At 40.4% G+C, this 24,907-nt stretch overlaps 1 protein-coding gene across 1 annotated transcript in view; it reads right to left on the bottom strand.

The window, feature by feature from the left end:
- The window catches only part of DHRSX (dehydrogenase/reductase X-linked), a 149,499-nt gene that overhangs the window by 45,034 nt on the left and 79,558 nt on the right, over nt 1–24,907 (bottom strand). Inside the window, exon 4 of the mRNA XM_072345629.1 lies at nt 9,059–9,160. Within this exon, the coding sequence (XP_072201730.1) occupies nt 9,059–9,160 (102 nt within the window). The remainder of the gene's footprint in view (nt 1–9,058; nt 9,161–24,907) is intronic.

The following is a 24,907-nucleotide window of genomic DNA, read 5'->3' as shown; positions in this document are numbered from 1 at the left end:
TGAATCTAAAAAGTAAAAGTTTATGAGAGATGAAAGCATTACTTCCCAGGAAAACCACATTTTTATTGGACTATATAAGAAGATTTGTATCATGCTTGCCTGTGCTGCAGATGAAGGTAAACACTGCTGTAATTCCTGTATCTCCAGCTGCACAAAACATCCTTCAACTGTATTATAGATTCAAAAATACAAGTATTCCATTTGTGAAGATTTATTTATAGTGAGCTACTTGGAGGTTTTAAAGCTACTTCTATCAAAAACACTTAAAATAAATGAAAGATAACAGGTTTTCAATCTCTCTTCCAGATGCATATCAGAATGCCTTTCTTCCTAGACAGCTCACGGAGCTTCATTTGAAGGCAGAGTCCCCACATGCTGGCCTGTTATTTCTGGCAACCCGGATGGCTGGCCAGCAGTACAAAAGGTCAGTTGCATGAATGATGCCTTCACAGCAGGAGAAGAACCTACATAACCACATTTACCTAATTCTTGCTGTTTGCAGGAGACACATTCCCAAGGGGAAAAAGGAAGAGAAAGCGTAACTCCAAATGAAAGAGCAAAGCCTTTTCTACAAACAGTTTTTGTATTTTTCAGTCCTACCAATATATCTGTCTAGCTATACATCACCACAGTCTACTTCTCTTCTAAATAAGCTATAATGGAATAAACACTACTATCTAAGTTTTATGCTGTATCATAATGAACTAGGTGGCATCTAGAGTCCACACCAGGGGCCCTGACCCTCAGACACCAGGACATCTATCTGTCCTCAGTGGTGGGACGTATAGTCTTGTGCATGCATGGACATAGGCGGGAGTGGACTGGATACCTGAAAGCAGGTTTATTCACTGCTGATTCACCCTCAAATCCTCAGCTGACAGTCTTCTTGTTCACTTCTCCACACTCTGGCTTCTTGTGTAAATCTCTCTTCCAAGTTATAGCCTTGACCCATCTGATCTTCTCCCTTTTCCATACCACTGGTTTTGTTCTTACATCTAAACATGCAGCAGCCATAATGTGCAGAGAGACACATCAGCAACTTCAGATCACCAACTACAGCAGCTCATCAACCATGTCTGTGAGACATTTAGGTTTGGAGTGTGCTGCAGTCACCTCCCATCTCCACAGCCGTGCCTCAGCTACGAATCAAGGCAAGACCTGCTCAGTCCTGAGTCAGGGCATGCTTGGTACAGGCATAATATTTAGCTGTTAGAATGTGAAAGATGGTTTTCACACTGGAACGCTTAACATGCTTCTGTCTTCATGCAGTGTTAGTAAAAAGTTCATTCATCTCTGACACAAAGGCAGCAACTTGCAAGTAATCAAGTCCCAATTCCAAAATATGATAACATCTGAAGAGTTTTTATAATAAAACTTGCCATCAGTTTTGATATCATTAAAAAAAAAAAAAATGTTTTTTCTTGCTTTTATCTGGTAACAGACTCTTTTATCTAGCATTACAAATATTAAATGAATCAGCCTAAGGCAAATAACTGGCATCAAAACTTTTAGTCTAAACATTAGAAGTCAGTCTAACTGGTGAGGAACTGCAGAATGAGAAGTGCCTGCTGATAGTGCTCATGCACTCACATACAAGCCAAAAGTGGACTGTATTGGTTGTGCCAATAGAGTTAACTGATTGCATATTTCCAGAAAAGGCAAGTTTTTAGTTTATCGCTCATCGAAGGAAAAAACAAAACAAAACAAAACAAAACAAACAAAACAAAACAAAAAAACCAGAAAATTGCAGTCCTGAGGAGGGCCATTAAGATGATCAGAGGGCTAGAGCACCTCTTCTGTGAAGAAAGACTGAGGGAACTAGTATTGTTCAGCTTGGAGAAGAGAAGGCTCTGGAGAGAACTCATTATGGCCTTCCAGTACTTGAAGGGAGCGCATAAACAGGAGGGGGAACGGCTGTTTATGAGGGTGGGTAGTGATAGGACAATGGGGAATGGTTTTAAACAGAGACAGGGGAGGTTTGGGTTAGATATTAGGAGGAAGTTTTTCACACAGACGCACTGGAACAGATTGCCTAAGGAGGTTGTGGATGCCCCATCCCTGAAGGCATTCAAGGCCAGACCGGATGTGGCTCTGGCAGCCTGGTTTGGTGGTTGGTGACCCTGCACATAGCAGGGGGGTTGAAATTGAACTATCATTGTGGTTCTTTTCAACCCAGGCCATTCTGTGATTCTTTGATTCTATGATTCTAGAAGATGATAGTCCCTATTCAAGGATGATAAGAACAAAAACTCAAACTTCATGGGGTTCAGCAGAAAACTGTCTGTAAGACCTCAGATTCACTGAGGATTCAGTGTCATGCTACAACATGGTTAATATACAAGAACGTACACTAGTTCCCCAGAAGATATATCAATTTAAAAAATAAAAAGTTATCCCCCTCACAGCCTGAAAATAGGAAAGTCAATTGTAGTTTTTCATTCAACAGAAAGTTCTCCTAGAATTAAAACACCTTGTTTTGCATTTTGTATAAAAAACAGATTACCCAAAAGCTATGAAAAGATTAGGTTAGAATAAACCATGGCTCATTTCTGCCTCTCAGAAAAGCCAGTGGCAAATGTCCCCAACACTTAAGCAGAACCAGTTGGGTTTCCTAATCCATCAATAGCTGCATTTTGTATCTGTCTTCTGCTGATATAAAAAAAAAAAATGTATTCAGGACATAAAAGCAAGTGGGTCAAGAACCTGCAGCATATGGAGCCTGAGATATTTCCTTTTTCACAAAACGTTTGATATCCCAGACACAGAAAAAGCTTTGGAAATAACTAGAAAGACAGAGATAACATCAAACAAAAGTCAAGATTTTAATGAATGAAATCCTTACAGACTGACAATCGGAAGTAACCCAAAGGTGCTCTTCTGACATATTAGTAATTCAAATAAAAAATAAACCTTTGATGAGAAATCTGATATCTTTATATAGGATACGTATCGTTGTGGCAGACAGCAATGCTATCCAAGTACAACAAAAGCTCTAACTGATGACTGTGGCTAAAAATCTGGGCACAAAGTAGATGTGAGCATAGAGTGACTCTAGGTGGCTCTGGGCCAGCTGGGCTGGGTACTGTCAGAAAGAGCACAGTGATGTGACACGTGCCCAAGCAAGCTGCATCCAGTACCCAAGGCAGCTAACACCTGTAAAGTGTAGTGTTATTAGTAAATCTCCCCATAATTTCCAGTCATCTCTCTAATAAAGATGCCACTGCTGAGAAATCTCACTAAATGTCATCAGTCTTACACTGAGCTACTTCTTCTTCAAAAACCCACCTGCTTCTAGAACAAATTGTTATTGTATGTCACTGTTTTTATGACTCCTCTGGTTTTTCCCATCATCTGTGGGAAATTCATTTTATATCAAATTCAAATGACCTTTTCCAGCTCTAAACATCTCCCATGTCTACTGTCATCCAACACATACAGGCAAAGGACCAGCTGTCTTTCAGCTTATTCCCCTCTACTTCTCCCTGTTCTCCCTGCCTGTCCTCTCTCTCATCTTTCACCTCATCTTCAATTAAATATTGCTCTAATTTGTCTTCAAGGCAGCATACAGATGACAAACGACGCTGAAATCAAGACACTAGAATAAGATTCATGTGAGACCAGTTCCTGAGTTCCCCATAGCCTCTTGTATGACTGGAGGAAAAGCATTATTTCTGGTGAAATCCAAGTTCCGTTGGAGTCAACAGCAATCCTCCTCACTAACCTTCCCTCAGGGAAAGTTCCCCAGTGATTTTCCACTTCTCTGGGTTGGTTTCTCTTCTCTTCATTTTATAGTCCTAGCAGCCTCCAACTGCTACAGAGAGGGGAGCTGGCTCCTACCTAATCCAGTGGGACAGGATCTTTTCCGGATCCCACTGCTATAACGTGAGTAATTATATTTAAACCTAACCAATCCAAAACACCTGTAAGTAAGTAAGAACCTATAAAACTGCTTACTTTTATTATATTCCCTTGTTCCTAACTCTCAAATCTCACATTTATTCTTAAGATTTGTTCTTACAGATACTCAGTCATAAGAATAATTTTACATGTGATCAACCACGACAGCACCCATGGGACTTCTCCATGCAAATGGATCAATGCAAGGGACTGTGCCCACACTCCACATGACTCAACTGCGGGTAGGTAGCACAAAGGAATATATCGGTATTTCAGCCGGTTTACCTACAGATACAGCTTTCACTCTTCAGCAGACACTAAAGAGGGAAGATTATAGAGACATATGCATTCTGTCAAGAGACTGAGATTTCTCAGATGATCAACAAATTATGGATTATGAACCTCTGAATTATTCACTAGTTCAGAATTATCGATTTTAAATTGCCTTCAGACCAAAATGTATTAAATGTAATCTGCCTAATGCTAGCTAACAATATACTGAAATCTCTGATTTTTTTTCATGTTTGCATACATGCCAAGACATTTAATGTAGACGTATTTTAGTCTGTTTCTATTCTGTAGGAAAAATTACGAACTATTTGGTAAACAGCTACAGAGAAGGCAGTTGCTATGTCATTTTTAATGAATTAGACAACGTTGTGTTTGGTATCTGAAGCTATACTGCTGTCGCTAAAGATGTGATTTTGATATTAGCTCACATGGTTTTAAGGTCATTAAGTACTGCAAAGAACACATAAGGATAAGCATTATCTGAAGGACATCTGGAAACTCTTCTAGCACACAGTAAAAAATGATGGATCCCATTTAGAAAAACTATCTCTCACGTGGATCAGTGACTACTGCTTATGGAATTTTACACAGTGTTTACATCTGTTCCTTTTGCAGCCTCATGTAGAAAGAAGTCTTTTCAATAAATCCTAACACCAATACTGTCTTAATGATTGCAGTAAGTGATTACATTACTGCAATGCTCTAATATGCTAAATGTTCCTTACAAGGAGAAACAAACAAATAAATAAATAAATCGACTCCAATTGCAAATGAATGGACTAGCAGATGCATTGTGCTGACTTTCTGTCAGGTAAAGTTTTCTAACCTGGTTGTACTGTATCCACCCTTCTGTAGATATTTGGCTAACCATTTTTTCATGTTTTTCTTTCCCCCCGCCCCCCAAGAAAATGCATTATATTTTGGTGTTACAAGAATTGTTCCCTTTTTACCACTAGCACATTTTGTTTTTTAAAGTATGTTTATGCAATACCATAATTGCATCTTTAACGTGTTTTGTTTACTTAAAAAAAACAAGAGCTGAGCATGCACATTACTGATGCAGAAAACCAAAGCAATGGAACAGCAGGCTTTTATTTGTCAGCTGAAATCCTGCGTGCATTCGACCAAATTTTTCCTTTCAAATTAGAAATTAGAAAGTTAAATGTCTATGCTAAAATCAACTATAACAAAAAGAGAAGAGGCGACTGCAGTGCATGAATCTCCCCTTGGAAAGCCCTGTATGTTCACGTTAGACTTCTCAAAATGCCTGGAGCAGTTGGATACCTAAACCTTACTGAAGTTCTTGTGGGATCTGAGTGCCTTGCTCTGGGAGGATATTTTGCAACACAGGAGTCTGGCATTAAATTAATTTCCAACTACATCTTGAGCCAAGCAAGTGATGGAAAGCATATACACTTCTCTTTTTTAAACCATCAGCAACCTCAGAAATTGCAGAATTCCATCATGTAGTACTGATAATTTACCTAACATGGCAATTCATTCCAAATCACCCATATTTAATAATATTTCAATGTTCATTACATAGTTTGCTTTATTGCATAACATTAGAACCTTCCTCAGTTCATCTTGAAATGACTGTGTTTTTATTAGGCTCACAAAAGCCCACATGAAATATCATATGCTGTCACAAGAAGAAAGTATAAATATTCATGGATATATCATGTGGACAGATCACTAATATAAAGAGATGAGTATATAAATCAATAAAAGACTTTAACTTAAAGCAACTAAATACCACTCATTTGTTGTGAAAAGAAATGCAGTGTAACACTTCATGTTGTTTTTACATTAAAAATAATAAAAGAATACAGTCTTTGATAATAGAATTCTATGTCCCGTGAAAACAGAGAGGAACATATTTGTTAGATTTCCAATGGTGTGATTCAGAAATCATGGAGTCCACACAAACTCCATTTTCAAAACCTAATATAAACTTTCTATCAGGCCCAACAGACTTTGGGTCAGGCTCTTAAAAGTATATGATTGCCTAAAAATCATAGGTGTTTGGCTCTGAAGGCTCTACTTCATACACTAGAAAGCAAATATTCCTCAAATCAAGAATGCTAGAGCTTCAAGATTGGTAACAAATAACAAACTACTACATGATACTAAGAAGCCTACAATTCTAGGTGCATGCATTGAAACATAAGAAAATCCATCAGGTCTTTTTGGGAATTCCTCTAAGTCATACAGTAGCCATGCCAATCGCCTTGCTATTGACGAAGTTTTCATACAGAAAACGTATTTGTCTGTATAAAAAAAGCTGCTGCAAGCCAGGGACCTCCCAGGGACCCAGACTTGTTTCTAGAGGATTGTGCAACAGAGGCAGTGGAGCTGGTGACTGCAATGAGTTTTTTGAGTGGGTAGCGCCTCTAGCTCTGCAGCCCACGATGAACTGAATCTCCTTCCTCCATGCACTGCATAACAGTGAAGAAGGTGAATAAAAGAGAAGTGACAAGAAGAAGACTACAAATTAGCCCAAATATCAGCATTTTTCTCAAATGTGCTCAGTACTGATGGAAAGTCAAGACAAGATGCAAAGGTTTTAGCTTCAGGCCATTGCTTCCCCATTCAATTTTTATTTTTTTTTTCCCCTGATATATACCTTGAGAACTCATGGACTTTCACCTTAACACTAGGAACAAAATGGAATGCTACAGATTATTTACAAGAGCAAACAAGAACAACCATAAAATGGGGAAAAGAACTTTTAGAAGTAGAGGATGGTGATGTGCCAAGTAATGGTCTGAAACCAACTTAATTGTAAGGGAGTCTTTACAGAGGCTTTGAACGGGATCACTTCCTTGATTCTGTTAAAGTCTGAGTAAATAGCAGGGTCAGACCATTCATTTCAGTCTCGCTTCTAATAAGATTTTTTTTTTCTTTTAACAATTGAATTCCTTTCAAACTCTGTTTTTAACCAGGAGTAAATTAAATAACGTCTTTCCAATAGGTCACAAAAACCACAGAATCCTAGAATTGTTCGAGTTGGATGAGATCTTTAAAGGTCACCTAGTCCAACTCCCCTGCAACAAACAGGGACATCTACAGATACATCAGGGTGTTCAGAGTTCTGCACAGCCTGACCTTGAATGTCTCCAGGAACAAGGAATCACCACCTCTCTGGGCAACTTGTTCCAGGGCCTCACCATTCTTATCATAAATAAACTTTTATATCCAATCTAAGTACCCTCTGTTTTAGAAACCATTTCCCTTTGTCCTATCACAGCAGACCCTGCTAAAGAGTATAATTCAGAAAAAACATTTGTTTCAAGCCTCCTTCCCAAAAGAAGCTTTGGGTCTTTGGTCTTATACTAAGCATATTATGAGACCTATTTTTATCTAAATTAGTTTCTTGACCAAGAAGATTCATTTAACTGCAATTTTATCCTTCCCGCTTCAGCAGCAGCTGGGGCAGAACCCAGCCCTTTGCTTCAGAAGGATTTCCATCCATGATGTTATTTTAGGCCCATCACTTCTCCCAAGTTGTCCCCAAGCCCCATAGCAAAGCCCTATCCTTGCTCTGGTGGGAAACTAATGGAGGCTAGGGGCTGCCCTCAAAGATCACAAAAACTTTTGTTCCACAAAATTATATGTGTTCAAGATGCAGTTTTGTTCCTATCTGTGTGACAGCCTGCACTGTGCATCTTTAAAAGAACGCAAGTACAACAAGGGAGATTGTGTAGGCAGGATTAGATATCCATTACTATTAAGTACTTCACAATTAAAATAAAAATGATAGGCTTTTTTTTGTTAATGACATAAAAATGAACACTTCTTTGAACATTTCATAAATGTTTCACATCAATCATGAAATAAAATATTCTTGAATTTTTATTGCAATAGTTGCCTTATTGAGAACTATATGAGGCATCAACAAATGTAACAAAATCATTTATCTGCAGCACGTTTGCCCTCACCTGGACTGAAGGGTGCACAAGGAAAAAGAAAGTGTTCTTTTGGATGCCTTAATAAAAACACATGCAAATAATCAGGAAAACAAGAGCAGTGGCATATAACAGCAGAAAGCTTCTAAAAGAAGCCTAAACTGTTGCTGGCAGGTTTTTTCCCTATTTAAACACATAGGAGAAAATTCCCCTTTAGGAAAGTGCACATTAGACATACCGGGCTTTGGAAGAAAATTACTGTATGGGCTAGTTTCCAAAAAATATTGTGGCTATAAAGAATAATTAGATGGCAAGTATTTGCATAACAAAGCTTAAATGCCTAAGAGTAATGAGATTCATTTGATAATTGTATGACTTCAAGATAAATATCAGCCTTTTAATTTGTTCTGTGACCACTGAGGATGCAACTTGATGGACAACCTTCCAGCAGCAGCTTGATCTAAGCAGTTAATGCTCTGAGGTCTCTGGATTCTTTACTAGATGATATTTTAAATAGATTGACCCCAGTTCACCATACAAAAACAGTAAACACATGTGTTCATACAGGGAAAACATAAAGGGACTGAAGATCCAAAGGTGAAAAGGCTGTTTTTCTTCAACCATGAAGTCCAGTTTTTCTTTGCTTTGCTTCGTTTCACTTCATTTTAAGGGAAGATCAGATTCTGTTGCCACTGCATGAATGCTGGAAAGCTAAGAAACACAGCAAGCAGCAAGGCCTGTGATAACATCACAAGCAGAGGTGGCACCCAGGTGCTCAACCTGCTCAGCTGATGCTCAGTCATACACTGCAGTTTAACTCCTAGAAGGACATCCCAGCTAATGCAGCCATTCTGTAACCGGCTGTCTGGTTCTGGCAATCGATCTGAAATGTGAAGTGATAGGAGAGACGCCTGTTTGCCACATTCCCCTATGCATATATGTAAAGAGGAAATGGAACTCACCATTATTCACCAGCACATGGACTGGACAATTCTTTGCTCTAAACTGCTGCACAAATTGCCGAATAGACTTCATGGAAGCCAAATCACAGTATAAAAACTCCACTAGGAGAAAAGAGAAGACAAACAAACCAGAGTTAAGACAGATACAAAAAAAAAAGAAAACACATATATATATCATCAAAGACTCCTCTTATAAGGTCCTCTGGAAAGCAGAAGTTTTCAACTGAACTAGGTTTTGAAAATTATTAGTAAGGCTGGGTGGTCTCAGAGGATTTTCTTCTCTTTCTTCCCTCCACTTCTAATTTAAACTACTTATTTTTCACAGAGCAAATATGAGGAATGCAGCACCCCAGGGATGAAGAGGTGTTTCAAACGGAGCAGAGATATTCAGATCCCACTGCTTTTTCCACTTCTGCCATTTAGGAAGAGGGCCTACAGCTCCCCAGTACAACAGTGAACAAAGCAACAAGACATGAAAGCTGGAAATCAAATGAGGGGTGGACAGTCACACTGGGCACCACTACTCTTCCCTGTTGTTCTGATGCCAAACATGCAGCTCTATGTTTTTTAAAGATCACACACTGAACGTCTCAAAATACATCCTAACATCATTATGTGGTTTATTTCCAAGAAAATATCTTCTACAAAAACATCCTTCTTACAAAGCATTAGTCAGTCATTACCCCTCACTTGAATGCTATAAAATTAATTTTAGAAGTAAAAATGAAACATCATTTACATCCCATCAATAATTTTAACCCCATCAGATCTGAAAATTCTCCTCCTGCCTCAGTTACCAGCTTTCTCCCCCTATCTCTCATAGCACCACTTCATCTGCTGCTCTGCCTTGCATGACAGCCATAAATAGGGTTACAAATTGCAGACAGAAGAGGTCCTCCCCAACAGCATCTCATTTTATTGTATTTTATTTTTGAAATCCTGAAGTGATCAAAAAGAATACAAAAAGAGGAAAGAAACAGAAAAACATGTGACCTTACCTACCTGTTTTAGCTTTTTGGGAAGCATACATATTGCACACCAGACTTTTGCTTTGTTTCAGCAATAGCGAAATTTTAAGCAAGAACATCATGAAATCATAGGATCAAAGAATTGACAAGGTTGGAGAAGACCTTTGAGATCATCTAATCCAACTGTCAGCCCATCACCGCCATGCCCACTAACCATGTCCATCCGTGCCACATCTACACATGCCTTGAAAACCTTCAGGGATGTTGACTCCACCATCTCCTTAAGCAGTCCCTGAATCTCCCCTGGTGACACTTGAGGCCATTCCTTCTCGTCCTATCACAGTTATGTGGGAGAAGAGGCCGAATCCCACCTCGCCACAGTCTCTTCCCAGGGAGCTGTAGAGTGCAATGAGGTCTCCCCTGAGCCTCCTCTTCTCCAGACTGAACAATCCCAGCTCCCTCAGCTGCTCCTCATAAGACTTATGCTTCAGATCCCTCACAGCTTTGTAGCCCTTCTCTGGACACACTTCAGGCAAGCTGCACCTATGATGGTACTGTGTAACATATTTGTATAACACGGGTTGAGGCAGGCTGTAGGCACAATTCCAAGCTAAGGAGCAGAACGATCACAGCTCTTATTAAAATCCTTTATAGAAAAACATCTCCTTCAGATCCCTTTGGTTTTACACAGTATGGATACATCCTGCACTAGTTCGTGGCAATGGTCTTAGTGAATATATATAAATTATTCAGTAGCACTTCCAGAAAGAGGAAGCACAGATTCCAGCTAAAAAACACTTTAAATTCACTTTTTTTCCAAGTGGTTGTAAAGTCACACCATTTCAACAACACTGACTCACGTGAGTAAGACTGGATAATTTAAGCTCCCTACAGACCTTTAGGAAGTTTGCAGTTCTGCTTAATTGCTGAGATTTCTTCCTTCATGATGGGAAGAGGACTATGGAAAGGTTTGCTTTGTCCATTTGCCACCCATCTACCCAGTGTTCTACGGCACCAGAGGGAGCAGCTACTTCTCCAGCTACACACAAGGAATGGCTCCTTGACAAGGTCAACACAAATGCTCAGGAGCCACAGATTTGGGCTGTAGAACACATTGCAAAATCTCCAGGTGGCCACACTGTTCTGTGGATGCTGTATCCCAAGGGTGCATGGAGGAGTTTGGCCAATCATCTGCTCTTCTGCCTCAGTTACATTTCAGCATATACACAGGGCAAGGAGAAACTTTGTCCTGCTCATGACAGAACACACTATGCTTCTGAGCACCTGCATGGTTGCTGTTTATCAGAAACTGCTCTTAATGAGGTGAGTATCAGCTGGTGCTGCGTCACAAAGCTGAAGAAGCTCTGTCAGCAAGGTGGCAGGTGGAGAAAGAAGTGGAGCAAACACCAGCAGGGATAAAGCATGAATCAGGAGAAGATATAAAATGGTTCTGGCTGAATCCTCCTTTGCTTTTGTCACCACCTTGGCCGACACAGTGTCTTTGTCTGGCCCCATCTTCAAAGACAAGCCTAGTATCTCCCTTCTTCATTTCTGAATTAGTCCTGTGGACCTCCTTCCCTAAAGCAAGGTGTCCCAGAATCAACCCATCTTCCTGAGCAAGCCTTGTTTATCTGTATGTTTATTTGCACATCTTCCAGCCAAGAGAAAAGCCATTCTCATTCAAAACAGGGCTGCCATGAGCTGAGGGTGAACTCCTGAGCAGCTGTAAATCCCGACCAGCTGAGTTCAAAAACTGCAGCCAGAAACGAGGCACTATATGACAACATCACAAGTGGAAAATGCAAAAGCAGTTTGACGCTGTTAACACAGCTCTGGAGTAAATCAGTCTACAACCTGGGCATACGCGGAAGCACACAAACCCCTGTCAGCAGAATGTGCCTCTTCTTAATAGAATATTCCTGTTATCTTGGATTCATTCAGGGGACAGAGTGTAAGTCTGCACAGATGTACATGATGACAGAATGTTTCCAAATGTCTGCAGAACTCTTACTTTAAAAGGATTGCTAGGAAAAAAAAAAAACAAAAAGCAAAAACAGGCAGAAAAAGTGTGTACCATTCAGCTGTGTATCAGTGAGACAATCACCACAAACCCAGCCAGCACAGACAGCATCTCCTACTGATGCTGTGTTCCTGCCCTTGTGTACTTAATTGTTGTAGATGCTAACGAGGCTGAACCTTGTAGTACAAGCATATAGGCGGTAGCTTAATGATCTCTCTGGCTTCTACACCACAGGCAGTAGCACTTAAGATTCTGCCCCGCTCTGCATAAGGAGCCAAGATCGAAAGGAATTAAATATTAAAGTGATTTATGCATAGAAAATTCTATTGTGTGCAATGGTACCTGTGCACTGGTTCACAGCTGCAGTAATGGTGACAATCTGCAGAACTCTGACTTTTATTTCCCAAATTATTTTAAGCATTTCATGTACCAAAAATGTTGTCTGTTGCTAGCTGGACACCTTATAAGTCTTCCCCTCAGTCTTCCTTTCTGTCCTTAATTGGTCAGAATAACATTGTGGCATTTAACCAGATCGCTGATCTGTCATAGGCTTTGTCAGATGATGAAAAAAATTATCGACCACAGCTAACCCTTACACAGATTTACTGTCTGAGCTAATGTTTTTGATATGCCATTGAAGAAAAGGACAGATGGAACACATCCATCTGGCAAAGTGTGTAAACGCAGTGCCATGGATTAAAATAGTGAGCATATTTAAAGACATACAGCTAGGGTATGATCATTAAAAGCTACAGTCATAACTCAAGTTATACTAGTTTGTCTGCAGCCTTCCAGAAAGTAAGCAAGAACACCCAAATTCTGCTGTGAATTCTCTGAGTCATCCATTCGAGTCTCACCGACTTTAGAAACAGAATCATTTGAGTTGGAAGGGACCATTAAAGGTTATCTAGTCCAACTCTTCTACAATGAAGAGGGACACCTACAGCTAGACCATGTTGCTCACAGCCCAGTCCAGCTCAAATCTGTCCAGAACCTCTCTGGGCAGCCTCTTTCAGTGCTTCATTATCCTTACTGTAAAATAAATAAATTTCTTTATATCCAATCTAAGTCTTTTCGTTCTAATTTGAAAACATTTCCCCATGCCCTATCACCACTGAAGAGTCTGTCGCCTTCCTACAGATACCAAAAGGCTGCTATCTGGTCATCTTAGAGCCTTCTCCAGGTTGAACAGCCCCAGTTCTCTCAGGGGAGGTGTCCCATCTCTTGGATCATTTTTTGGCCCTCCTCTAGACATGCTCCAACAGGTCTGTCTGTCTCCCATGTACTCCAGGTGAGACCTGGAAGAAGGGCAGGATCACTTCCCTCAACATGCTGATCACACATCTTTTGATGCAGCCCAGGATATAGTTGGCTTTCTGAGCTGCCAGGGAACAGTGCAGGCTCATGTCCAGCTTGTCATCCACCAGTACCCCTTTTCTCTTCAGCAGGAATGTGTTTTATCCTTACATTCCAGATTGTACTGATAGATTAAATGTAGTCTAAAGAATTTCTTAAGCCCCACACAAGTGCTTGTAAGCAGGCCCTGGCTGCCATTCTGCACTGAAAAAAGAGCTTAGCATTGGCAATAACGATATAAAGGAAACTTCACATTGAGCAAATGTTAGAAGTTCATGCTTACCCATATTCAATATTTTCAGTTCAGCAGAGACAAGGCTTGTAAAAGAAATGAGCTACAATGAATTTGTAAGAAGACTTTAGATGATGGTGGAAGCAGGACAAGATATAGATAGCACAGAGATATGACCTAGCAGAGGGTTATTAGAGTTAGGGTATTAGGGTTAGGGTCATAGCCCCATTCAGAAACCTCTGGAGAAATGGTGAGAAAATGATGTGCCCTCGTCTGTCTTGAGCTAGGCTGTTATTTGGAAAATAAATAAATAAATAAGATGTGATGCAGTGGAAATGCTTTTCAAATCTCTTTTCAGTATTGAGGAAGGCAGCACTGATCCTGCTCAATGTTAAGTATGTTTTGTTCCTTACATGGGGAGCCGAAACTGGAGGACAAGTTTGGGTAAATGCTCTTTGCTGCATAGGGATAGGTAAGCTCACAGTGGGTACTGGAAGATTCATCATTTAAGGACAGAAGAATGGCTTAGAATATCCCCATTCCTACTACATATACTTCAAGATTTATTTTCCTCTTTCTCCTGGTAAACAGATTTTTATATTACATTTCATTTTTATATTTTGTGAATTGCAGATATGTTGCTCTTTCTCCTTGGATGACATTTATTCCTTGCAGTGATTTAACCCTACACTGTGACTTATTTCTCATTTTAAATCCCAAAATATACAGTGTTTATTCAAGACACACATTCTAGCTTCCCTATATTGACACTCCACTGGGAATGAAATTCAAGTGAAGAGTTGTTTGGAAGTAATACTGTGTCAAGATATTAAGATAAAAACCAGCAAGGCTTTTACAAGATGACAGAATAGAAAAGCACTGCAGAGTAAGCGAGGAGTATGAATTTTCCTAGAAAAGACACTGAGTCCTCAACTGATTTGAACTGATACCGTTTTATAAGTAGAAGGAGGTATCATTTCTTTCCTGTTTCTAAATTCTGGACTTGCATACTACCAATGTATCTTTTGGGTCATGTCACTTAAATTTAAGACACTGAATCACATTCAGAATTTGATGATCAGGATTTCCTGGACACCTACATAGAAATATAGAAAAAGCAACAGTGAGGACCAATCAAATCCTAGCAGTCTTTTGTTGGCAGCCTTCTTCAAAGTATTTTATTGCAGATACTCCCTGACTAAAACATGCACCAGCACTCCTCATGAGTTTTTTCCCCCTTTGCTCACAATGTTTCTTTTCTATATGACGTGTACTGTTCACAAGCAAGTGTAATTTATTTATTCAAAATAATTTCTTCAACATAGCCAAACCCTGTCACTTCAATTTAGTTCCACATTTGCTACCCCCTTCATGACATTACATCCCTAACTCTTTCTTCCCTCAGCCTCCCTAATTATATTTTTAAAGTGAAAACTGACTTTCTTCACCTTATATAAGTCATAAAAGAAACCTTAACACGATGTGTTTAAGAGCCGTTTGGATGTGGTGCTCAGGGATATGATTTAGCAGAGGGCTGTTAGAGTTAGGGTACTATGGTTAGGCTGCAGTTGGACTTGATGATCTTTGAAGTCTTTTCCAACCTGGGTAATTCTATGATTCTATGATTCTGAACACAGAGAATAATTAAGAGAAAGGAAAACAAAAACAAAACAAAAAAACAAAAAACACAAAACACATTAGCTTCAGTGAAATGCAAATGCAGAACTTTCAAAAAATAAAGGGGTCACTAAAACAGGGCTACCATAATTACGGGCATGCCTACAACCATGCTATTTTTAGAACAGATTTCTTTTAGTTACTACAGCAAAGAAACTACAATTCCAATTAGCCTGGTTTTGGGTTGAAATAGTTCAGAGCTGACAATATCCCTGTTCTTACAGTGGCCTAGAACCCATCCAGGTCACTTGGTCATCACTGGTGTGTATCTGGCTTCATCTGTCCCATCTGGAATGTAAATGTCTAGAGAAATGAGCTGGATGAGTTGTAACATTCAGTCACTTAATTTTTACCCTCTGGTACAGATTTTTTTTTAATTAGATGAAGACCTTCTGTGATGCCTTAAGGTAAATATCAAAGGGTTCAATCAAAACTCATTAGTTGCATGTCTTAGTCTGCTTTGCAGACACTTCTTTCCATGAGCTAATACCAGGTATATACTTGGGGACTGGAAAACAAATCAGTCTCAGTAGAATTGCTGGTCAGCACAACACCTAGATATTTCATAATAAATCACATTTTAATACCAGAGAACCACTAAGTGATGGCAAACAGCTCTCCTATTGGCCACATTTTCCTGAAAAGAGCTGGCATTTTCTGTGTATGACTATTTATCATTTCAAAACAACCACAATATGAGCTTCCAGTGTAAAGAACAATCTTTGTAGTATGCTTTGGTATTACCATGAAAGTAGTTCGGCAAATACTCTGTTCTACACCCTCTGAGGTAACAGGCAGGTGTTGATAGTGTCTCTTCATTGGAATCCTTAAGGACAAAAAGCTCACAAAGTCAAGTAAAATAGCACGAAGAAGAAGCGAATAATATTTCCAAGCTTCAAACAAGAACAGCTAAGAATACAGCATCTTTTGTTCTGGCCATTAGAAGTGCCCATAATTCATATTTCAGCAAACACCACCTTCTCTTTCCCTGCAAGCTCTCTGCTTGTGTCAGTTCAAGCAACCAAATGCTGAGTCAGAGCAGCTCACAGATCACGCTTCGACTAACTTCATTCTTCACTCCTTCCACACAGCTCTGCTAGTACAACTGTTTGCCCTGGCTCCTGCCAACCAACACCTGGGATGTTATCTGTTATAGCAAAGGAACATAAATTGCCTTGGGCAGCACTGCTGTCATCCCTTCCTACTTCTCCAAGAATCTGGAGGCCTACGCTTGCTTTTCCCTTTTCCCCACATCTGATACTAGGCCGTTTCAAGCTTAAGAAGCCTTTAGGACTGTAGAGGGCTTCTAAGGAGTGATTCATCTGACCTGTTTCACAGATCTAGTTTAAGATGAGATGAATCATGTCCCGCATCTACTTATTGCTCTCCACAGACTGCAAAGAGAGCTTGGGGACACTGACTCAGATTTAAACCTCTGAGTTATAAACCTCAAAAATAAGGTGATTTGAATCCCAGCCTTCAGATTCAATTAATAATGAACAAATAAAGAGAAAAAAATCAGAGAACTGGGCATGCATGCAGATGACTCAGTGTTATTCACTGTACACAAGATTAGGAAAAATAGAAGGAGAACTTTCAGGAGGATCTTGCCAAAGTATCTCAGATAGCTGGGTAACACAGTGGAAAGTCATACTTCAAAAAGATAAGGAGTCTTGCGGGGAGTGTTTGAATTCTTTTCATATTGTGAATGCCTCTGAAATAACTGCGACTTCTCAACATAAAAACTGAAACATTACCACACGCCCTAATTGATAAGCACATCCTGAGAGTGGAAGAAGGCAAATCTAATTGTGGTGCTTGGGTCTGGTGTTATTATGTACATAAGCACATAACCAAGACTGAGCTTAAGTAAACTGAGAAAGGCATTGCCATTTCTAAAATGACAGTCAAACTTTGCATCCCAGGTGCATACTGGCAGTTTTGCTGCTGCTGTATAAACCACACAGCTCTCACAGCTACTAAACTTCAGCAGAGATCTTACAGCTTAGCAAAGTGAGAGGAAAAAGAGGAGCAGAAGGATAAAATGCCAAGAACAGAACCAGAGCTTCCAGAGTTTCTTGATTTCTGTTTCAGAAGCTGCCCAGTACACTGGACTCCACCTCCTTTCTCTCCTTGTTTCCATACAAAGAGATCTGTCTTTTTACTTGCAGGATTGTATTCATGTAATAAAAGATGGTTTTCTGTGGTTTTTGTTGTTGTTGCTGGGTTATTTGTTTGTTTTGTTTTGCTTTGTGGTTTGCTTGTTTAAGATCAATTTATCTTTAAGAAACTTTAGAACCTTTTTTTTTCCCTAGTCTTGTTTTGTTACTTTGCTATTCTTCTTATCTCCTTTGCTGGGCCTCCATGACTTTTACCACAATCACTCTAATGCAGTGTCCCTGTTGAGTGATCAGTCTTTAAATAAATCCTCTTTCATAGCATTTTCATGTTAATGCTGACCTGACCTGGAATTTCAGGCAATGTAATTCAGAGCAGTTGTGCGAGAAGAGACAGTGTTCTTCTGCAACTCAGTATTTAGTGTTATGGTCATTTTCTTTACCTCCTGAAGGCAGAATGGCTTTTGGACATCTTAATAATACTTTTAAGCTCAAGGAGGGAAGGTCTGATTGGATATTTGGGGGAAGTTCGTTACTCTGTGAGTGATGAGGTGCTGGCTACAGGCTGCCCAGATCGGTTGTGGATTTATCCCTGGAGGTGTTCAAGGCCAGGTTGGATGGGGCCCTGGGCAACCTGGTGTACAACCAGATGTGGAAGTTGGTAGCCCTGCCTGTGGCAGAGGGACTGGAGCTTGATGATCCTTGGGGTACCTTCCAACAAAAGCCAATCTGTGATTCTGTGATTCTATGATTCTATGATTCTGTCTCTTAGGAATACTCATCCTGTGCACTGTCCAGCGTCAACTCATGCTGATAACCCTTTTAATGAAACATTATGTGGAATTTTTTCCCCAAAAGTTCATGAGTGGTACAAGATGAACAAAAAAAACTAATTTAGATATACAGGAATTATGTTAGAAGCAACCAATGTGTCTAGTGCTCTTGAGGCCAGGCCTCAGGAACCAATAGAAGATGTCGCAGAGATAGCTGTGCCTGAAGTTGCACCCTTTCCTATTTTAGGTGGTTATCTCTTTACCTCTGATTTAAACCTCTGAACATCAGGAAACATTACTGTACTGTGCGACCCTAAAGTTCCTCCCATCTCCAGTATGTACAAGCACAGCTGCAAAGTCCAGCTTTGTCATTTTAAACACTGCAAGAAGACATATTTTAGAAGGGTAGTGGTCCTGTCACTAATGCTGACAGCACATGGAAAATCAAGCTTGTGGATTCTCTGAACCTCAGAAGTACCCTAACCCTTAGGTTCCACTGCAGTAGCTACCAGGCAAGAAGAGAAGCTGGGGCAAAGTGCCCTCAGTCCTTGCAGCTGCAGCTGTGCCACTTTGTGGAAAGGGTGTCTTGACTACCATGGAGCAGAGGGAAGCAGAAGAGCAGCCACAAGACAGGGGTCAGCTGATGCCAGGCTTCTTCTAACAAAAGAGCTGTGATTTTGCAGCCTCAGTCTTAGAGCTGCTAATGAATTTTACGTTAAACAGTCCTTGGTTGGACCACTGCTCATCCCAGCTGACTAGATGTCTGATACTGAGCTCTGAATTGCCCTTTGTAGATCTAATTTCAAGTTACTTCTGCAAGTTGTATTTGGATGAGTGAGTCCAGTAGGTGCTTTGGGAAATGTCTGTAATTACAGAAAAGGTCATTAATGGGAGAACGCAGACCAATATTCATAGTTATTGCTGACCTCAGGAAAAGTTAAACTGCAATCTCAAAACTTCAGAGAACTTCCCCCCTGACCTGTCTAATCCTGAGAGTATAATATTGAGTAACACCTGAAAGCAATTGAGTCTTCTTCCTTTTGTTTGAGCTGCTACTAAACAGCTACCTCCAAACCCAATTGCATTGATTCAATGGAGCTGCTGGTTATTTTAAATGTGACTATTTTAATTTTGTTTGGATCTGTTTAGCTCACTGTAGACAGAAAGCAGCTCACATGGAGCACATGCTTCTCCTAGAATTAACATATGAATTGTCTCAAAGGTTCTGCCATTGACCTCTTGAGAAGCCTCTCTTTCCAATATAAACATGGAAAACATTCCAACTCAGGCACCTGCAGTAAAGGAGGAGAAAGCTCCTCCTCCACACCTGAATTTCTCTTCTGTAGAAGGGTGCAAGGTGGGTAAAAACTGTGCTAGTGATACTACAGTGACAGCAGCTGAGCTGGTCACATTGGTCAATATAGAAGTATAGCTACAGTAGAAAATATAAGAAGTGTATGAGTGTATTTCTGTGAGCAGCTGTTCTCCAGTTAGCAGGGGGGAAGCCAGCAGTAAGAAGAGCATGTCTTCTTTTGAAGTGCTAGTCACAGCACTGCAGTTTCCTCCACTGCATACTGTCCAGGGACAAACTTTGAAATGGGGGGAGTGAGAGAAAATAGGTTCTCATTAGTCTGTTTTATAACCAAGTACAACTTAAATGTAGGCAAACTGGATTTTTCTAGCCGTTCTTTTACCCAAGAAACATAAACTCAGAATTCTTAGCAGGGAATTAATAATGCATGAAATTATTCTTCCTACACTCTCTGATATATGATCAGTTTGGTAAATGAAGGAGCTAGAAATTCACCATAGATCACTTCTTCCAGTACGGTGACAGCTGTGGTCCAGACACTGTGAAGAAGAGCAGCAGAGAACTGCAGCTGGTAGGATTTGGGAAGGGTTGCTGTTTTGTTTTTTTCTTTCTAGTGCTTTTTTTTTTCTTTCTAGTGTTTAAGCAGCAATTCTGGGGAAGAAAACCTCCTTTCCTCTCCATAACGGGGAAAAAAAAAATAGGCAATAATTGTTATGCAATCAGGTATGCTCATCTAGCAGACCGACTCTAGAAGCACTGCTGATCTGAGTACTGCGTTTCAAATATGTTTTGAATTGCTGCAGAGCTCCAGACGAGCAGAGCTGCAAGATCAAAAGGCTGCAATGCAAAATGTTGGTGCAGCATGCTGCAACAGATAAAAACCACACTAATGGAGCTCAGCAGACGTTCACCCATCATAGTATGTCCTTCAGCCCAAATTTAGGGCCCAGCTCAACTTGCACATGCAGAGGGTTGACTCAGGTCTCCAGCTCCAGGATGTGCATGTAAGGGTTCAGCCTGGTATGGCTGGGGGAGAAGGCCCCGTCCCTCACCCAGGAAAGGGCAGATCCGCTGGGCCAGCACCTACCCAGGGATCTCTGTCAGAAGAAGGGGAAAAAGGGGAAGCAGGATCACAGCAAGACCCTGAGCAATCCCCAGCACTGATCTCTCCAACCACTGTTCAGGGAACCGAAATAAATTTGGTTAGCTTCGTACAAAGCTTGGTAATAACACATTTTAATGGGCAGGTAAAACACTAATTTAAGGATAAATTATCTATTTGGGTTAGCAGCTTGGCTGTTTTGTTGCTTCATTCTTTCAGACTACTTGGACTGCAGCCATCAACACTCTGTGATTTATCTCTGTTTATTTTTTTCACTTTTTCAGACCTTTGGCTGTTGATAATTCAATTTTTGGCAACTGCAGCCCTTCACTTCCTATTACAAGTTATACCCCAAGGCAGACATACTGCCATCTGTCCTGTAATGGTGGTGGTAGCTAGTGGATGTGAAGAGGCAAATGTCCAGATGCCGCCTGGGTTCTGAGGCAGCTCTAAAATGCAAATAATGATTGGATTAAAAGTACCTTTTGAATTCAAATATTAGCCATTCAGAAACATTAGGATACTTGCCCCAGGGACTCCCTCCATCCTGTCTTCTGCATATTGCTCATCCCAAGAGTTCCAGTGGCTGCAGAAATCTAAACGATTCCCTCTGCCTACTCTCCAAAGTCATCAAAGGACAAACTGGTCTTCATCCAGCCATCCTTCAAACACGCTCACTTCACTTCCTCTGTCATCCTCTACTCCCAGTCTTCATGCCCTCCAGAAGAAATCTCTCTTCAAGAGGTTTGTGCCTACAGCAAGCCACCAACTTGTGCTCTGCCAAGATGCGCTCCTTGCCCAGCTACTGGCAGCAGCTCTCTGCCACCAGCAAAAAGTGCTAGGCTGGGTTTCAGACCTGGGAGGCAACATTCACTCTCTAGAAAGACTCATAGCCTTTCAAGTCTTGATCCGAAGTGAAAGAGAATGAGAGGTTTGCGGACAGAAAGTTGGACATGAACCAGAAGTGCATGCTTGAAGACTGGAAGGCCAACAGAACCTTGGACTGGAACAGAAGAGGGAGGGGGGGCAGCAGGGAGAGGGAGAGGATTGTCCCTGTCCACTCTGCCCCCCATCTGGAGCTCTGAATCCAGGCATGGGGCCTTCAGAACAGAAAGGATATGGAGCTGTTGGAGTAGTTCCAGAGAAGGGCCATTACTTCTATGAAGAAAGGATGAGGGAGCTAGGCTTGTTTAGAGAGGATAAAAGAAGACTGAGTGCTGCACAGGTCAGCACCACGGAAACCCATCTTTCTGACTTTATGTGCAACACCAGGCCTGACCCAAGAGTTACTCATTCTGAGTTGAACACATAATTTCATGATGAGCTACAGGAGTCCTTTATAGGCTGGTAGCAGGGAGAAATTAGCAATGTTTTATCCACAGAGCTAGTTGTTCTGAGATACAGAAAACCCATGTGGCCAAGGCTGCATTTTCCTGTTCTCTGATAAGAAAGGAAGACCGGGGTGATCAGACCTATGTAATCACCAAGGCAGCAGAGAGTTGTTCATGACATCACTGGATAATTCCTTTGTTCCCTTCTATCTCTCCTTGGATAAATATTTAGATGTATAAACTGCAAGTCTTTTGGTATTTCCTGAGCAAAGGCCAACCTAATACTATCCAGGCAGTTTCATCTTGCTCCACCAAAATGGCTCAGTATCTGCCTAATAACATAGCTCATGGACTGTTCAGTGAGAAAGCTGTAATTTTTCTCCCTTTTGATAGGCATATCCCTGCATAATACACATCCAGACCATGTGGATGATTTCTCATGATACACAGTCCTCATTACCTTTCCAAAGAGAATGAGTTGAAGCAGAAAAAATTCAGGCTCACTGACATCCATTTTCTATTCCAAAAGTCATGAAGAAAAAGGTAAAATGATTACAGATATTTCCTCTAACTATTCTGGAAACTACTGCATTTTTTTTTTCTCTTAGGAAATCTCTTTGCCATCACTGGAGCCAGGTAAATGAGGAAGAAAAGGTAGCCTGAGCCAGAGAAGAGAGAACAATTTAAGACATTTGGGCAACCTGGAATGTGATTTTGCTGGAGGGCAATATTCTCTTCCCACATCATTTCATTTTTGTGAAATTAAGGACTTGGTACAGCTTTGGAAGGCTTTTTAAGATATTTTAATTTCTAACAGAAAAAAATAATAATCATTCTTGAAGATGCTTGACTTGCATCTTAGAGCTAAAAAAATGTAGCTCCAAATTGCTACCTTTTCTTCTTTAATCAACCCTATCTTGATATTTATATTCCCTTAATATATGCAGAAGTTACATTTTCTCTGCATAAGCTGTGACTCACCGTCATGATTTTACACTACTTTACATTAGGACTGTTTTCAGATCTGTCTCAAAGAAGTGTGTATTCAATGAGCACATCGGCAAAGACTTACTTATAAAAACTGGAATTATTTGGTAAGAATTACCAGTGCTGCCATCTATTTAATCACTGGCAACTGTGGCAACAATACCAGCCTATGCACTTTCACCATTCAAAGGCAAAAAGGGTGCAAGAAAGGTTTGCACACTAAATTCATAGCATTTCAAAAGCTACAGGTTATGTTTCACCTGTGAATTTGAAACAAAAACGTTTGTAGTCTGTGCTGGGAGCAAAGAGTCCTGCCACTGATTTATTTTACCCACAGTGGGAGCAGTTTCTTATTTTCCTTGTTCCTTGGCTTCTTGAAGTGACTGAAGTGAGCTCGTATTTAGAAAAAGTTGGTTTGTCCTCCTTGTCTTTTTCCCAAGAGTAGGAATGTAGGACACACTGGGAATTAGAAATCTGAGGCAATATATTTCCCATTCCATGTCACTTATCCTCTATTTCCTTCCACTAGTTTCCTATTTCTATTCTTTTACACCCTCTTTAAAATCTGTTTTCTTTGTTTCTGGTAATAGAGTGTAAATTATCCCTTCCTCCTCCTCCCAACTATCTGCTCTCTTCTGCAGCTCTTGAATGAAAGCAGAATGAAAGGAGGGGGAAGAAGATGTGTCTGGTACAAAACAGTTGGATCAATCCTCCTAGTAGCTGGAAGTAATGTGTCATTCCTGGCAGAAAAATCAAATATGTCACTTTAAGATCTTGTTTTAACTACAAGAGGTGAAATCAGACCGGGCTACTAGTGGGAAAGTGACAAAACTGATGGCTGACACAAGCGAGAAAACTTACCTGCTACTTGTGCTATTTAAAGAATAGGCCCATGCTTTCTAAAAGGTTATCTGAATACTCTTTCTGTTACATGCTGATGAGTTTCTGATTGTCACAGTCAGACTCCGAAACCAAGAATTTTTAGGGAAATTCTTTGTATATGTAAAAAAAGAAGAATTAAATAAAATATATATGGATTCTGTAAACCGCTAAAAGCTGAAGTGCTCTTTAAAAGCACAAGCAAAGCGGAAGTAGGGAATTTTAATCTGAAATGAAAACTCAATGGCTTAACACAGAGTTCTATCCAAGCACACACACACACACACACACACACACACACAAAAGATAAATAGCAACAGCAACAAAAACCAACAGAAAAAAAAAAAAAAAACAACACTCCAAAAAACACATGTCAAACAGCATATCTGAGTTAGTGGAACCTTAAGTATACTGGATCATATGTAGATATGCTAAATTCATTTCCTTAGCATATCACAGTATCACAGTATCGTGCGAGTTGGAAGGGACCTTAGAGATCATCGAGTCCAACTCCCGGGATTCGAGCCTTCTGTGTAGCAGAGCAGCACTTCTACCAGTTGCGCCACAGGGGGGATTCGAACCCGGGCCTCCAGTGTTGCAAGTGGTAATTCTACCACTGCACCACCGGGGCACACAATATAAATTAATAAGAGGGGGAAAAAAAAATAAAAAGCATCCCAAATGTATTTTTCTCAACATCAATTAACAATTCCTAGAAACAGCAGCAGAACCTTCACTACTGTGCAGTTGACCAAAAACTTACAGCTTTCAGCATTTCAAGCAGACTTCCTTTCTTTCAAACGCTTGGAAAGGGAAACAGACTATAGAGGTTCATAAGAGAACATCTTAGAAAAGACAGAAGTCACAAAAAGCCCTTACCCAAGTATGTAGGTGACTCAGGAAAGATTACCCTGCAAATCCTGCAACGCAGATTACGTATTTAAAACATCACACGAGCCATAGAAAAGGGTTGATTTTTCCCATAAACAGGAACTCGTGTAGACCCTTACTGCCATTACTACTTAGTGGGACCCCTTTAAAGCTGAAGGATGAGCTGTCCTGTGGGAGAATGTCAAAGTAGCCAAATAAGGATGC

Source organism: Excalfactoria chinensis, chromosome 1 (assembly GCF_039878825.1).
Source record: "Excalfactoria chinensis isolate bCotChi1 chromosome 1, bCotChi1.hap2, whole genome shotgun sequence".
Lineage (NCBI taxonomy): Eukaryota > Metazoa > Chordata > Aves > Galliformes > Phasianidae > Excalfactoria > Excalfactoria chinensis.
This window is presented reverse-complemented; position numbering and strand designations above follow the sequence as displayed.